General features: G+C 66.2%; 1 protein-coding gene across 5 annotated transcripts in view; it reads right to left on the bottom strand.

Annotated features, from left to right (window-relative positions):
- Positions 1-15,907, bottom strand: part of URB1 (URB1 ribosome biogenesis homolog) — a 48,059-nt gene that overhangs the window by 12,740 nt on the left and 19,412 nt on the right. For all 5 annotated transcript variants that reach the window (XR_013959866.1, XM_080655032.1, XM_080655034.1 and 2 more), the window contains 15 exons: positions 14,992-15,104; positions 13,323-13,442; positions 12,541-12,657; positions 12,006-12,141; positions 11,278-11,448; positions 10,166-10,359; positions 8,872-9,096; positions 8,143-8,322; positions 6,985-7,840; positions 6,423-6,624; positions 5,511-5,703; positions 2,224-2,282; positions 1,430-1,623; positions 364-474; positions 223-286 (listed from right to left, as the gene is read on the bottom strand). Coding sequence is in view for 4 of the 5 variants with exons in the window: in XM_080655032.1 (XP_080511158.1) it covers positions 223-286; positions 364-474; positions 1,430-1,623; positions 2,224-2,282; positions 5,511-5,703; positions 6,423-6,624; positions 6,985-7,840; positions 8,143-8,322; positions 8,872-9,096; positions 10,166-10,359; positions 11,278-11,448; positions 12,006-12,141; positions 12,541-12,657; positions 13,323-13,442; positions 14,992-15,104 (2,935 nt within the window). In the remaining variant the exon portion in view is untranslated. The remainder of the gene's footprint in view (positions 1-222; positions 287-363; positions 475-1,429; positions 1,624-2,223; positions 2,283-5,510; positions 5,704-6,422; positions 6,625-6,984; positions 7,841-8,142; positions 8,323-8,871; positions 9,097-10,165; positions 10,360-11,277; positions 11,449-12,005; positions 12,142-12,540; positions 12,658-13,322; positions 13,443-14,991; positions 15,105-15,907) is intronic.

Here is a 15,907-nt window from a genome sequence, read left to right as displayed (position 1 = left end):
TGGGACGGTGTCGGCGATGACAGAGGACACCTAACTGGAGCACGCGATGCGCCAGGCACTGTTCTGAGCCCTCGCCCTGTACTAATTCCCCGGATCCCCACAGCTCAGCCAGCGGGCGGCCTCGCGGAGCCAGAGAGCCGGGGATCCACACCCACCCGCTCCCGAGAACCAGAGAGGAACGGGGGACCTGGGCCTGCCCCTCGGCCCTCCGCCAGCGCTCACCTGAAGTTGAGGAGGCTCAGGTTGTTCTGTTCGTAAGCCCGGAGCAGGAGTAAGATCTTCTGGTCTGGAGGGCAGTTGAAGGTCAAGTTAGAGAGGTGAATCCTTTCCCCCCTCCCCACCCCATCAGCCGGTCCCCCTCACCCAGGACGCTGAGCGAGGCGCCGTAGGCCCCGAGGAGCACGGCGAAGTGGCTGCTCTCGCAGACGGACGGGCACAGCCGCACGAGCCCCGCCAGCAGGTCCACCAGCGCCTCTGGGAGGAGAAGCAGCGTGAGCAGCAGAGTGTGAGTGAGTGTGTGAGTGTGTGTGTGTGCGTGTGCATGTGTGTGAGTGTGTATGTGTATGTGTGTGTGAGCATGAGTGTGCATGCGTGTGTGCGTGTGCATGTGTGTGAGTGTGTATGAGTGTGTGTGCATGCATGTGAGAGTGTGTGTGAGTGTGTGAGTGTGTGTATGTGAGTGTGTGAGTGCATGTGTGTGAGTGCGTGTGTGTGCGTGTGTGCATGTGTGAGTGTGCGTGTGTGTGAGTGTGTGCATGTGAGTGTGAGTGTTTGTGAGAGTGTGTGTGTGTGTATGTGAGAGAGTGTGTGTGAGCCCACGGCCCCTCCCCCACCGCCTGCCCTCCCCACGACCTCCCCAGCCCTGCACGCCGCCCCCGCCCGAGCAGAGGGCGCAGCCTGCCCGCTTCCTGCCCACTGACTCGGGGAGGCTCTCTTCACTGTGCCGTGTGCGACCTCGGGGACTCCTAATGGTTTGGGGGTGTCGACTGTGGCTGCAGGAGGGCGGGGCCTCAGGCAGCTCCCTGGTGTCCCCAGTTGCGCCAGGCTGGGCTCTCGGGCGCTAAGGTAAGCACACTGGCCCGGACGGGGGGTGCTGAGCCTGGCTCTCCGAGTCCCAGCAGGGACGCGGCCCGCACCGAGGTTCCCACCCTCCCATCGGACGTTCCATGCAGCTACACGATTCCTCTCGGGCACCTCCCTCCCAGGCCTGCCCTCCGGTGCCCACAGCACAGCCCAGACCAGGACTCACCTCCGTGGGCGGGAGCGGGCTCTGGGCTTTGGGGAGGGGCCGGCCCCGCTGCCTGGCCTGCGTCACAGGACGCCTCACGGGGGCCTGGATGTGACAGACACACGCCCTCTCCCTCCGGCCAAGCCCAGCAGCCGGCGAGTCCGGGATCTGCCCAGGTGGGAGGGTGGACGGTCTCCTCACCTTTCACCTGGCCGTCGGGGGCTCCCTCCTCCCCGGATGCCAGCAGGGTGGGCAGGAACAGGGAGTGCTGGGCCAGCATCATGTGGACCACAGGGAGCGGGACCAGCCTCGCGCGCACGGGGCCCTCGGGCCGGTACAGGAGCTGCGTGGCGGCGTGGAGCGCCCTCAGAAAAGCGGGGTCCTGATACCGAAACCTAGGAGGTGACATCGAAGGGGACTGGCTTCCTAAAGGGATTTTACTTCACCGGGAACAGTCACTAAGCCTCTCACATCCGAGGGCCTCCTGCTGGGGAGAGGAAGCTCTGCTCACGGGGGACACTGAGTCACGTGACACGCAGCGGGCGTCCTAGAAGCACACAGCAGCCGAAGCCGGACGGAGACGCCGCCAGCGCGTGCTGGCGCTCGGCGGTCTCACGCCTGTGACCCGGCCCCGCGCTCCTCTGCCCGCGGGAAGGCGTGTCCGCGTCACGGCGAACAGCCGCGGAAGCGAGGGCTGCAGCCGAGCGGCACGGCTCCGGGCGCCCGGTGGCCAGGACCGGAGTCCGCCTGTCACGTGTCCCGAGCCGGGCCAGCAGCGCCCCGCACCAGACATCACACCGACACCGACCGCCCGCCAGTGGCTCAGCGGTCCGAGCATCGTCACACGCTGAAGGGCCAGAGGCTCGACTGCCCGTCAGGAAAGACACTGCTTGATGTTCCTCTCTCATCGACGTTTCTCCCCCCGCCCCGCCCTCGCACTCTAAGATCAGTAAGAACACCCGGGGGAGGACTGAGAGGAAGAGCCACCGACTTACTTGAGTCCCGTCTTCACAAACTGCTGCCAATCGCCAGGGCCCACATCATCCACCGAGCCCTGTGAGACAGCGAGACCCCGTCATCAGCCGAGACAGCGAGACCCCGTCATCAGCCAAGACAGCGAGACCCCGTCATCAACCAAGCCCGTGACACAGTGAGACCCCGTCATCAACCAAGCCCGTGACACAGTGAGACCCCGTCATCAACCAAGCCCGTGACACAGTGAGACCCCGTCATCAACCAAGCCCGTGACACAGTGAGACCCCGTCATCAACCGAGACAGCGAGACCCCATCATCAACCGAGACAGCGAGACCCCGTCACCAACCGAGACAGCGAGACCCCGTCACCAACGGAGACAGCGAGACCCCGTCACCAACCGAGACAGCGAGACCCCGTCACCAACCGAGACAGCGAGACCCCGTCACCAACCGAGCCCGTGACACAGCGAGACCCCGTCACCAGCCGAGCCCGTGACACAGCGAGACCCCGTCATCAGCCGAGACAGCGAGACCCCGTCACCAGCCGAGACAGCGAGACCCCGTCACCAGCCGAGACAGCGAGACCCCGTCACCAGCCGAGACAGCGAGACCCCGTCACCAACCGAGCCCGTGACACAGCGAGACCCCGTCATCAGCCGAGACAGCGAGACCCCGTCACCAGCCGAGACAGCGAGACCCCGTCACCAACCGAGACAGCGAGACCCCGTCACCAGCCGAGACAGCGAGACCCCGTCACCAACCGAGACAGCGAGACCCCGTCACCAACCGAGACAGCGAGACCCCGTCACCAACCGAGCCCGTGACACAGCGAGACCCCGTCACCAGCCGAGACAGCGAGACCCCGTCATCAGCCGAGCCCGTGACACAGCGAGAAAGGCAGGAAGCGTCCCGGGGGGACCAGGCGTGGAGGTGAAACTCCAGCTGCTCCCTAACGGTGGGCCAGTCACCTCACAGGCCACGCCGCCACGCTCCTCGTCGCACGGGGTTCCTAAGGCTGTTCTACACGAGGAGGGGCCCTGCGCTGGCTCCCCGGCTCGCCCAGGAGCAAAGCCAACTCCGGGCGCGGCTGCTGTCCTCTGTCCGCTGCCCCCCTGCCCGCCGCCCCTCCGCCCCCCTGCCCGCCGCCCCCCTGCCCGCCGCCCCTCCGTCTGCCGCCCCCCGCCCGCCGCCCCCCGCCCGCCGCCCCCCTGCCCGTCGCCCCCCTGCCCGCCGCCCCTCCGTCTGCCGCCCCCCTGCCCGCTGCCCCTCCGCCCGCCGCCCCCCTGCCCGCCACCCCTCTGCCCGCCGCCCCTCCGCCCCCCTGCCCGCCGCCCCTCCGCCCGCCGCCCCCCTGCCCGCCGCCCCTCTGTCCGCTGTCCCAGCCAGCACTGTGCTGCACTCCACACGGCGCCTCCCGCTGTTCACACACGTGACAGCATCTGCCTGGGAAGACCAGGCCTCCTCCCGCCGGGCCAGGGCAGGTCCCAGCCCCACAGGGGACACCTCCCCGTGCTCTCCCGTGACGTGGAGGACACCTCCCCGTGCTCTCCCGTGACGTGGAGGACACCTCCCCGTGCTCTCCCGTGACGTCAGAGGAGTGGCTGCGGCAGGGAGGGCCTGGGAGCGCAGGCGGGACTTCCTGGGAGGACGGGAATCATGGCGGGAGTCTGGGCACAGGGACGCTATCTGTCAACACAACCGTGACCTCAGAGGTTCCGTCTCACGATTGAGAAGGTACTCCTGGCCCCGCAGGGAGCACCGCTGGTTAGAGCGTCGTCCCAGTGCACCAAGGTTGTGTGTTGGGACCCCAGTCAGGGCACCCGAGAATCAGCCAATGAGTGCGTATGTGAGGGGACAGCAAACCTATGTCTGTCTGTCTGTCTCTCTCCAAAACCAATTTTAAACGAAGAAAACGTATTTCAATTACAAGAAAAGGGCTGGTGTGGTGTTGATGGGGGGAGGCTGTGTGTGTTGGGGGGGGCGGGCAGAGGGGACCTCTGTACTTTCCACTCAGTTTCACTGTGAATCTAAAACTGCCCTGGGAAAGAAAAAGGTCCATTACAAAGGAAAATAAGAGAGAGAGAGAAACTAAAGTGGGGGGGGAGGAAGCAGGCCTTGAGGACTCAAACCCCTAAGAGAGCAGAGCCTGTCACTCAGTCACCAAGCCAGCCTGCTGGGCGGACGATGGCAGGGGCCGTGGCCCCGCCCGCTCCTCGCACTCCATCTCCAACTCGCAAGACGCTCCTCCTCTTCCCTGGTTCTGCCATCGGGGGCCTGTGAGCCGGCCTGGTGCCCACAGCCCATCACACACGGATCAAGGCTGACATGCATGTTGTGAGTCCCAGTCCCAAGACGCAGACACACTGCTCCGTCTATGACCTCCGAGTGCACTACCGCTCCCTTAACCTTCATGTTTATCAACACAAGTCACAGGGTCTACGACTTTTAAAAGAACTTCCACTGTGCCCTGAGGAGTAACTCACGCCAGCTTCCGAACGCTAATTATCTCCATGTAGAAACAACATTTAAAAACCACACTAAAATAGAAGGGCACAGTGGCCAAAAATAGCTGAATATTTCCAAATTCTATAGAAACTCCAAACTCAGAGACAAGTGCACTGAACTCAAAGCACAGGAAACCGGAAGAGAACTCCTCTCAGGCACATCGTAACCCAGCTGCTTTGACCGACGTGAAGAAAAACCTAAAAACCTAAAAGCAGCCACAGAAAAGGGGCGCGCTCTACGAGGAACAAAAACAAGAACGACAGCCATCTCATCAGGGACAACGCACGCCCGAGGACAGCACAGCGGCCCCTTTCAGTGCTCAAGGAAAACAGAAAACCCAGGGTTTTATACCCATCGAGACTCTTCTCAGCCCCGGCGAGGGCAGTGCCACCTGACCCTAAAACCGAACAAGGACGCTGCACGGAGTTAAAGTCACAACCACCCTCACGCGCACAGATGCGGACGTTCTCACGAAACACGAGCACAGCAGACCCCACAGCATCTAACAGCAGGGCGCCCTCGGCCCAGGAGCCCAAGGCCGGTTCGACGCTCCACGGCCAACAGGACTCACGTCACTGCAGACTGCGCGTCGACGAAGAGCCAGGTCATCTCCGAAGATGCGCCAAGTGCCTGCTCACGCCACCTCCCCGCCGGCTCCCGCGTCGGGGGTGGCCACCTGCCACCTGGCCTCCCAGACAGGCCCTCCTGCTCCCCAGCCGCGTTCACGCCCCGGCGAAGAGTGGGCCGACCTTCCTGTCCCTGGAATCCGACCGGGACGCTCAGGAAAGGCAGGACACCTACCAGCAGCTGGTGGAACCTCAGCAGCACCTGCGCCTCCTGACCCCGGGCTCCGTCTCGGCCGTGCTCCCGGGCGCCGAAAGCCCCGACCAGCCACTTCACACAGGACTCCAGCAGCCGCTCTCTCCAGGCGCGCAGCTCTGCCGCCGCCGCCGCCCCCTCCAGGGCGGCCGAGACAGCGTCGGCCACGATCCAGCTGCAGCAGAAGGCAAGGTCTCGGGGTCAGAGGCGGCGCCTACACGCTGCAGCTCTAAGTACAACCCGACGTGACGACGGGCGCACGCGGAGTCCCGCTCCCTGTGCCACCCAGGCAGGGCCCACAGCCGCCTCCTCCCCCGTCTGACATCGAGGTCGGGCCAGCGCTTGTACAGCGGGGAGCCGTAGAGCAACCAGAGAGGGCACCCTGTCCCGACTCTGCCCAAGGCAGGCTGTCCTACCCCGTGGCACCGAAGTTCCCGGCCAGGTCACGGGGCACTCAGCAGCACCCTTGGTTTCCACCCTCTGGCTGCGCCCCCCCACGTGTTGTAATAACAGTCAGACACTGCCCCGTCCTGGGAGGGGCTGAGGCCGCCCTGGTGGAGAGCCCGGTGCGGACGGTCAGAGCCCGGTGCGGACGGTCAGAGCCCGGTGCGGACGGGTCAGAGCCCGGTGCGGACGGTCAGAGCCCGGTGCGGACGGGTCAGAGCCCGGTGCGGACGGTCAGAGCCCGGTGCGGACGGGTCAGAGCCCGGTGCGGACGGGTCAGAGCCCGGTGCGGACGGTCAGAGCCCGGTGCGGACGGTCAGAGCCCGCCAGCAGGATGGCTGGAAGGTTCGTCAGGAAAGGGCTTCCCCCAGAACGGCGCACCAGCACCGCGCGTCTCACCAGCTCGCGCGTGCCCCAGGGAGCAGCCACCAGACAGCCCAGCCTTCGCACCTCCGGTGACCGTGTGGAGTCTGAAGCGAGCTGGGCAAACGGTCCTTGAGGACACCCAGGTCCTTGGCTCTTGCGAACGGGACCAGCTGGGCCAGGATCTCCGCGTGCAGCCCAGCCTCCGGGGGCCCGTCAGCACCGAGGAGCCGCGTCTGCAGCCGCCGCCACAGGGCCTTCCTCAGCATCGGGACGACAGCAGAGGACACTGGGCGGACACGGGGGAGGTGGTCACATGCGAGGGTGTGTGGAGCCGCGCGGACGAGCTCACGGAGCCCATGGAGGTTCTAGGACTCTCGTGAGGGCTGCGGCCACACGGGTGGCCTGACACTGGTCCTCCTTGGTGGCCCCTCGAGAGTTGATGGGAGGTGTGTAGGGGTGACCCCTCAAGCCATAAGGTCAGGGGAGGGGGCAGTACTGCTGAGTGAGAATTTCTCATCTTTCTCCATCTCCAGAGGTCAGACACTGGGGAAGGGAGCTGACCACCCCAGCCCACGGAGTCCCAGAGCTAACAAGTGGACCCGCCGCCCGACTTCACGCCACCTGACTTCACACCGCCCTCCCGTACCTGCTGCTGGGCGCGTGGCGTGTCCCTGGGTCCGGCGCTGGAGGTAGCTGTGCACCAGGGGCAGGACGTCCTCCAGGCCCTCCTGCAGGCAGGGCCCCGCACCCGGCCGCCGGCACCACAGCTCAAACCGCAGCAGGTGGGGCCAGCTCCGCTGCACCAGGAGCGCGGCGATGCCCAGGGCCGCCGGCGTGCGCCGCGCCAGGCAGTAGTCCAGCAGGCCGACCCCGACCACGGCGGCCAGCTCGGGCTCCCTCTGCAGGGAGCGCAGGAACACGGCGTCCAGCTCGTCCACAGCCAGCGTGGGCAGCAGAGCGCCCAAGCCTCTCACGTACTCGGCGGCCCAGAGGAGCTCGCCGCTCGGCAGCTGGCCCTGGGGGCTGCCGGTCAGCAGCTGGACCAGGGTCCTGCCGAGAGCACTCAGGCGCCGCTCCTTCCCGGCCGACGTCGCGGGCCACTGGGCCACCAGGTGGGCCGCAGGCAGGCTCAGCAGGGCCAGGGTGACCTCCCGGAGCTGGGCGCCCTCCATGTACGCGTGCAGCGCCTGCAGGGCCTCGAGCTGCGGGAGGGCCTTGGGGGGCGCGGTGGCCGGGCCCGCCTTCCGGTCCCGCAGCTCCCTCAGCACGCTCTGGGCGATGGCCTCCGAGTACCTGGCCAGGAGGCCCAGCTGCCCGCGGCTGTGCAGGATTGGGGCGCTCGCCGTCAGCAGCGGCAGGACCCCAGCACTGAGGTGGGCCCCCAGGAGCTTCGCAAGGATGGGGCTGAGCGTGTGCGGGGGCAGGGCCTGCCGCTCCAGGGCCAGGAACCAGCCCTCCAGCGTGGGGTGGCGGAGTGTGGCCACCAGCACCTCCTCCAGTGTCTGGAAGACAGAGACGGCACACGCTCAGGGGCCCGGGGCCAGCGGGGGGCCGGCAGCCTCTGTGCAAGTCTTCGCCGTGCTGAATAGGATGGAAGCCCCTTCTCAGGGGAGCCCAGCACCCCCCCACCCCCAGGCCCGGGCAAAGCTGGACCCCAATGTCACGCATCTCCTCCGGCACGACCCTGAGGGCTGGACCGTGCCCTGGGCAGCGCCCCTCAGCCTGCAGGTCCCAGGCTTTAGCCTGAATTCACTGCAGCAAACCGCCCACCCCCAGTGAGGATGGCCTTGCAGAGCCACGGTACCGTGTCGCTGGCCAGCTCCAGCGAGGCCACGGACTCCGCGTCCAGGAAGAGCTCGGCCTCGGCCCGCGCGGCCTCGCTCTTCTCCCGGTTCTGGGCGTCCAGCTGCGCGCAGTGCAGGACCAGGCGCCGGAGCAGGTCCAGGAGCAGCTGCAGGAGGGGGGGCCCCGCGCCCCTGCCCAGCTGTGGGGAGAGCCGGGCAACCTCAGGCCAGGGAGGGCTGCCAGTCACCAGGCAGCGCTGGTCCCTCCCTGACCGGGGTGCGATGCCACCAGTAATAAGGCCCGAGGCCAGGCTGGCAACTGCTTGGAAAATGCCGTTAACCTCAATGGTTTCCCAGCGGGACGTGGCCGCCTCCTCCCTGACCCAGCGCACAGGGCTGTCCGACCACAACGAGAGCAGGCCCAGCTCCACCCTGCCCCCGCGCTCCGTGAGCCACGCCAGGGACGGAGCTCACTGCTGAGCCACCGCGTGACAACGCACGAAGGAGGGACCTGGCTGGGCCTCGGTGCCACCGCGGTGGGAAGGCCCCGTCCCGCCAACAGCTGCCCAGCGACCAGGCCCAGCAGCACGTGGCCCCGTCGGCAGTGAGGGGCTCGCTGGGCTGGCGAGTGAGGCCTGGAGAACACGCGTGTCTAACCCCTGGGTGCCTGTCCCAGGGGGGCGGCCGCGGGCACAGGGCACCGAGTTAGCTGCCGGGAGGCGTGTGGCCCGCGTGGAGAAGGCGCTCACCTGGCGGAAGCGCTCCACGGTGGTCCGCACGTACAGCAGCACGTGCTTCACGGACAGCAGGACGTGGTGCATGGGCAGACGTGGGACGGCCTCTCGCAGCTGTGCCTGCACCGCGTCGTCCAGCAGCGCGGCCTGGTCCTCGCTCCGGAAGGCCGCCTGCAGCAGGGCCCCGAAGGAGCGGGCCGGGGGGTCCTGGGGGGCAGGGCTGGGCGGCAGCTGTGGAGGCTGGAGGAAGAGGACAGGCAGTCACCCCAGAGGAAGGTGCACAGCCCGGGAGGCAGGTCCAGGCGACACCCTTAACCAGGGGACGTCCCACAGCAACCCGGACGCCCACTGGGAAACACGTGACCAAACGTCACGGTGGGTAAGTGCGTCAGGCACGGCCTTCCTCACGGCGCACGAACGCGAGGCCTGAGCGGCAGGTGTCTCACACCCTGAGGACAGGGACCCCCGTAGGAGCCGCGTGACAGCGACGCCTGCACCCCGCAGCCACTGTGATGACCTCTGGGACGGGAAGTCACCCCCGTAGGCAGGGCACCGGCTCCTCGAGGGCGAGCCTTCCACAGCCGCCCCTGCCCACCCCAGGAGCCTCGGTCAGAGAAGCTCGTCAGGAGGAGGGCAGATGCAAAGCACAGCTCTGACGTCACTCAGTCTCTCCCAGCTGCCTCCTCTACGAGGCGGCCTGTATTTATGCCATCCAAACACCACCCCTCCCGCCCGCCCCCCCCAGCAGGGAGGCCACTCCCCAGGCAGGGAAACCTCCCCCGCCGCCCCCCGTCCCCCTGCCGGGTGCAGCTGCTGGGGTTCCGAGGCCCTCACAGGGGAGAAGCCCCGTGCCCTCCGCAGGGCTGACGCTCATGCTCCGAGCACCCGCCGGGGAGTGCGGCCTCACCTCCACACGGGCCCAGCCCGGCCTGTTCATGGGCACGGGGCCGCTGGTGAAGAGCGCGGGGGCGGGGGCGGGTGGAGTCTGACCACTGAGCTCCAGAAGCCCTGGGTGCTAAGGGCCATGGAGGACCCTGGAGGACGGCACAGCACGAGTGCAGCTTGCTCAGGGGGAGGAGAAGGCACCCCCCAAAGCGGACCCCAGCAGCTGCCTAGTTACCCAGCAGCCAGAGGGGCGCATGGCCCCCCACCAGCCCGTGTGTCTGTCCCTTCAGCGCCCTCCGACGCAGAGAAGCGAGGTTAGGAGATGTCGCCCTGCCAAGCGACACAGCTGGGCCGCGGGAAGAACGCTCGGTTTCCCGGAACAGGCCGGTCCCTGCGGGAGCGCTGGGTCGTGGCCCCCACTCACCGCGGCCTCCCGGGCGGGCTCCGGGATCCAGAGGCGGTAGTAGCTGCTGAAGCAGCACGGCGGCAGGCAGCCCTGGGGGACCGGAGGCGCCAGCTTGTCGTAGGCCTGGAGCAGGAGACACAGCGCCAGCGGGTCCCGCTGGCTGTGCAGGAGGTCCGTGAGCACGGCCGTCAGGTACGCCACGACGCTGTCCCCTGCGGAGGAAGGAGGCGGGCGGCAGGGCTCAGGGCCTGGCCTCCGGTGACCCAGCCACACCCCCACTCAGTGTTCAGAGCAGGGAAATCCACGCCAACTCCACCAGGGTCACATGACCACGCTGGGGGGCAGATGCCACTGGCACAGGCCCCAGAGGCTCCAAGTCCTGAGGCCAGAGGGGCACCCCCAGGCATGGGAGAGGCGTGGCACCACCTCCTGGGGGTCAGCTGCCCTCGCCCCCTGGGGGACGGCCACTAGAATTGCCTGGCCTGGCCGGGCCCATCACCAGGTGAAGGAGGAGACCTTGACCCGCTAAGCCAGCGACTGGCTGGGGCTTGTTACTGCAGCAACATCTGAGCGACCTCTCTAATCACACTGATCTGGGAGCACTTCCTGGAGTCTAAGTTGCCTGAACACCCAGCCAATATGAAGAACTCGTGCTTTAGCGTCAAGCAATCGAGAAACACGCCTTAGCCAGTGTGGCTCAGTGGACAGAGCGTCGGCCTGCGGACTAAAGGGTCCCAGGTTCGGTTCTGGTCAAGGGCACACGCCCGGGTTGTGTGCCCCAGTGGGGGGCGTGTAGGAGGCAGACAATCTGACTATCTCTCATTATTTATGTTACACTCTCTCTCCCTTCCTCTCCGAAACCAGTAAAAATACATAAAAAAAAGCAGTGAGAAGATGGTGTCACAGCAGGGGCTATGCAGGCGTGCACACACGGGACGTGACACTCGTCCGCCCACGGCCCCTCCCCAGCGGCCCGGCTGGCCTCTAGCCCCTGCCCCGCCCGCCGAGCCCGCCGCTGGCAGCTCTCACTTTGGTGAGTTTTCAGCGATTACGCCCAGGCCCCTGGAGCCCCACCTCCCACCCACACGCACCCAGCGGGCGCGATGCCCCACGTCCGCCCACGCAGGCACCTGCTTCACGCTCCGTCCCGAGGAGCAGCTTGTTCCTGGCCTCCAGGGCGGCGGGGGCCACGGGGCTGAACGGGAACGTGAGCAGGGCCATGTCTTCGCTCAGCGAGCATCCGATTTCCTCGTCCAGGCCCTCGCTGCCCTCCACCAGCACGTCCACCATGTCCAGCACGTCTGGGGGGGGGGGATCGCGCAGGGTGAGAGCCGGGGCGGGGGGAGCAGGAGAATGTGGGCAAAAGGAGGGTAAGCACTCCGCTTCTCTGGGGGAAAGGCTTAACACAAAGTCTGATTCTAAGCAGATGAGGACCCGCCCAGCTCAAGGGACAGCAGGTGGGAGTCCCCTCAGGGGACACTGAGGCACGCAGCCCCGCCGGGCAGCACCAGAGCACAGAGCGGACGGCACCCGGGGCCCATCCCGACGGAGCGCTGGCGCGTGGCTGACAGCGGCCCGTGAACACCGTGAGGACTGAGCCCGTCGGGCTGCTAGGAGGTTGGGACGTAGGGCCTGTGAGCTCAGATCAGCCCTGCGTGGAGCGAGCACTGCGCAGCCACCGACAGCGCAGCCAGCACGCCTGCACACGCCTCCGCCACGTAGAGACAGGGCGATTTCGTGTCCACGTGGGCTGGGCTTCGACCAGGTTTGCGCTCTGCAACCTTGAACGCGGTTCCGGTTCTGTGTCTAACGGGCCACGGCAGCTGAGCCCAGAACCAGGGGCAGGGAGCATACTGACCGTCGATGTGGGAGATGGGGATGCTGGCGTCGTCGGCGTCCTGCCTGGCCGCGGCCTGCAGCGTGCTGGCTTCCTGGACGAAGTCGGAGGCCTTGTCTGTGTACGCATAGGGGTTTGCCACCAACGTCAGCAACACCTGGGCGTGAGAGCCGAGAGGAAAGCAGTGAGGTCGCAAAGGAAATGGGGAAAGTGTCCCAGAACGTCCCCGCAGAATAAGGGAGGGGCGACCGCGCTCACGGGCCTCCACGAGAACGAGGGCTTTTCTGCGAGGTTTAAAGCGTTCTGTAGAATTTTAAAGACTCCTTTCCGTGTGTCTGTCGCTGCTGTTACCATCACTTAGTTACCCCTGTTCTGGGCAAAAGCCGGTCCTTCAAGGGCAGTAAGCAGCATCGAGTCTCCTCCTGTCTTACAGACCGAGTGTCGGCAGGAAGCAGGTGAGCCAGGCGGCCTGTGGGCCTGGGGCATCGACGCCTGCCGTGGCTCTGACCCCTTGGCGGGATCCCCCAGGCACGCTCTGTACACGGGGAGCACTCACTCGTTCCAGAAACTGGAGGACGGCCTCCCGTCGGTGCTCCGCGGGGTCGTGCAGGTGCTCCAGCCACAGCTCCAGCTCCCTCCACGTGTGCTCGAACACGCCTGTGTCCCGCAGGATCTGCGAGCAGATGGCCGGCAGGTCAGCAGGACCTGGCTCTGTGGGGCTGGCCGGGTGGCGTGCCCCACGGCACGCGGACCCCAGGGAGCCCAAGGGCCCGGGATTCCCCTACAGTCTCACTAAATGCTGTTCTCTCTGCCCCCACGGAGGGGACAGGAGAGAGCACGTGTGCTCGGCAGGGAGGACTGTCCCGCTGCTGCTCGCCTTCCCTCAGCTCCTCCCAACACACAGCAAACGCCCGGCTCTAGGAGGCCCGGGCTCTTCCCCAGACCCGCACAGTCCCAGGCACACGTGCGTGACGCGGCCCCCGCAGCTGCGCACCCCCGCCTGCCCGATGCCCAAGCCTCTTGGGCCCTGGGGACTCCGGCGGGCGAGGTGCATCCCCACGTCCACGAGGACGGTTTGACGTGAACCTGGGGCGAGTCAGTGACAAGGCCGCCGGGAAGCAGGACCAGGACCCACACCGAGGAGCCGCCGCGAGCTCACGCCCCCACGGCACGCCGCCCCTCAGGGACACGGCACGTCTAAGACGCCACCCCTGGAACGGCCACAGGACCTTCAGGCTTAAACGATGAGGGCCGAGACCCTCGATTCGGCAGCCTGACGAAGCACCTGCTGTGCGGACCGTGCTCAGCACCCGGAGCCGAGAGGGCGGGAGAGCTCACCTTCACGATGAGGCGCTTGGTGGACGACCTGAGCTGGGCGTGGGCGCTGGCCACAAACATCTTCATCAGCAGGTAGAACACGGAGCGCTCACCCCCGATGAGCTCCGCCTCCGGGCCCTCCTGCGGTTGGGACAGCAGAGTCAGGGGCTCCCCCGCCTCCAGGACCAGACCCGCCACTCGCGGCTGGGACCCTGTGCCCAGCGCCTCATCTCTAAGCTGTGGCCAGTGAGCCGTCCCAGAGCACACGTGTGGAGCGGCCAGCGAGCCGTGACGGAGCACACGTGTGGAGCGGCCACCGAGCCGTGACAGAGCACACGTGTGGAGCGGCCACCGAGCCGTGACAGAGCACACGTGTGGAGCGGCCACCGAGCCGTGACAGAGCACACGTGTGGAGCGGCCAGCGAGCCGTGACAGAGCACATGTGTGGAGCGGCCAGCAAGCTGTGACAGAGCACACGTGTGGAGCGGCCACCGAGCCGTGACAGAGCACACGTGTGGAGCAGCCAGCGAGCCATGACAGAGCACACGTGTGGAGCGGCCAGCGAGCCGTGACAGAGCACATGTGTGGAGCCGCCAGCGAGCCGTGACAGAGCACACGTGTGGAGCCTGGCACCCAGGAAGTCCTCCAGCGGAACACCCCAACCAGGATGCAAGGGGACCTCAGAGAGAGGACTTGGGGGATGGAAAGGGGGAGAAATACAATGGCCCCAGGGCCACAGCGTCCTGCTCCTTTCTGGAAACATAACGTGTGAGGATGTAAACACACACTGCCACACTATGGTCCCACGAGATCTTAAGTTTCAAGTCTAATTGAAGGGTCCCGGGTTCGATTCCGGCCAGGGGCACAGGCCCGGGTTGCGTGCTCAGTCCCCAGTAGGGGGCATGCAGGAGGCAGCCGATCGATGATTCTCTCTCATCATTGATGTTTCTATCTCTCTCCCCCTCTCCCTTCTTCTCTGAAATCGATAAATATATTTAAAAAAACCAAAGTCACCTGAGCTACCGAGAAACACGCAGAGACGCTAACTGCCTGGGTTCCCCTTTCCGACAGAAACGGTAAGGCCCGGGTCAGTGCACAGGACCCGCTGCATCGTGAGTCCCCCTCCCGACCCCACATGGTGCTCCTCAGGGAGCCCCAGCAGACACGCTAGTCACAGAGAACGCCAGCGCTCCCCGGCTCCCCCCAGCCCGCCCTCAGCTGGGGTTCTCCCTCTCTCTGCCTCAAGTTCCTCCAGGGCACGGACACAGGAGGTGTGTATTTTATTTCCCAAAAGGTTGTTTTTTTTAAAATGTATTTTTTATTGATTTCAGAGAGGAAGGGAGATCGAGCCCGCCACTGGGGATTGAGCCCACAACCCAAGCACGTGCCCTTGACCGGAATCGAACCTGGACCCTTCAGTCCACAGGCTGACGCTCTACCCACTGAGCTAGGCCAGCCAGGGCTATTTCCCAAAGGCCTTAAACACAAAACAGCAACCAGTCAAGGCAAAGAGTGCGAAAGCGCAGTGCCCAGCAGACGAAGCTCTCGGGTAAGCGCCTTATTTCCAAACGGGAGTGCGGGCTTCCTGGCTCACATCGCCCTCCGACGGGCCCCGCCTGCCGGGCCCTGACCGGCTGGGAAGCCCCAGCGAGCCGCAGGTGTGCGAGGGCAGAGGCGGGCCCGCTCCTACCTGAGCCTTCAACCAGGAGAACTTGCAGGCGGGCAGCTCCAGGGCCACCTGCAGGAGGTGGTGCTGCAGGACAGGGGACACCTCCTCCCACAGGGCCTGCTCCGAGATGACACCTGGGCGGAGACAAGTCCTGTCACGCGGGGGCTGCGCCCGGCGGCTGCTGTCCTGGCCCAGGGACCAGACGAAGGCGCCGTGTCCAGATGAAAGGGCGGACGCAGGGTCTGTCCCGACCTGGGGTCGCCTTCACACAGGCTGTGCCCTGCTCGGCCACACCTCGTCTGACATCCCCGCCCGAGGCCGTCAAACCCTCCACACGCTGCCTGGGCCACTGAGGCCTCCGACAGCTTGGTGCCGCCCCCACGCCGCCCCCCGGGGGCCCCCGCTAATGCCAGCCCTGGTGTGGGCACTGGCCTCGCTCCCCGGCTGCAGGCATTCTGTGAGCAGACGGCGGCCACCGAGACTGCTCCTGGCCCCTGGCCTGGTCCCAGGGAGGACACGCCACTACACACAGACGGCCACCTTCCAGAGCCCGTTCTGCACTCCCACCACCGAGAACCGTTCCCTCCAACCACTGCAGGCGCCCCACCGCTCACACACAGGACGCTGCTCCGAGGCCTTCCTAGCGCGCGTTTGACACGCTCGTCCTAGAGGCTCTTAACAGTGATTTTACCAAACGTCCCCTCGGGGAAACGCGACCAGACGGCGAGTCACACTCACGGCTGGTGTGCGCCGCCGCAGCGGTGGGAGGTGAGTAATGATGTCAGAGGCCAGGGCGGGAAGGGCGCCCTCCCAGGGCCCACACCCTCTGAGAGAGGCTTTGTCGGGAGCGTCCATGGCCACTTGCCGACGCCCGTGGCGCCCGAGGCCACGCAGGCTGCGTCTCCCGCCGCCTCTCGCTGCGGCTGCTCACCGAGCA

The sequence above is a fragment of the Plecotus auritus genome, assembly GCF_963455305.1.
Source record: "Plecotus auritus genome assembly, chromosome: 2".
Lineage (NCBI taxonomy): Eukaryota > Metazoa > Chordata > Mammalia > Chiroptera > Vespertilionidae > Plecotus > Plecotus auritus.
This window is presented reverse-complemented; position numbering and strand designations above follow the sequence as displayed.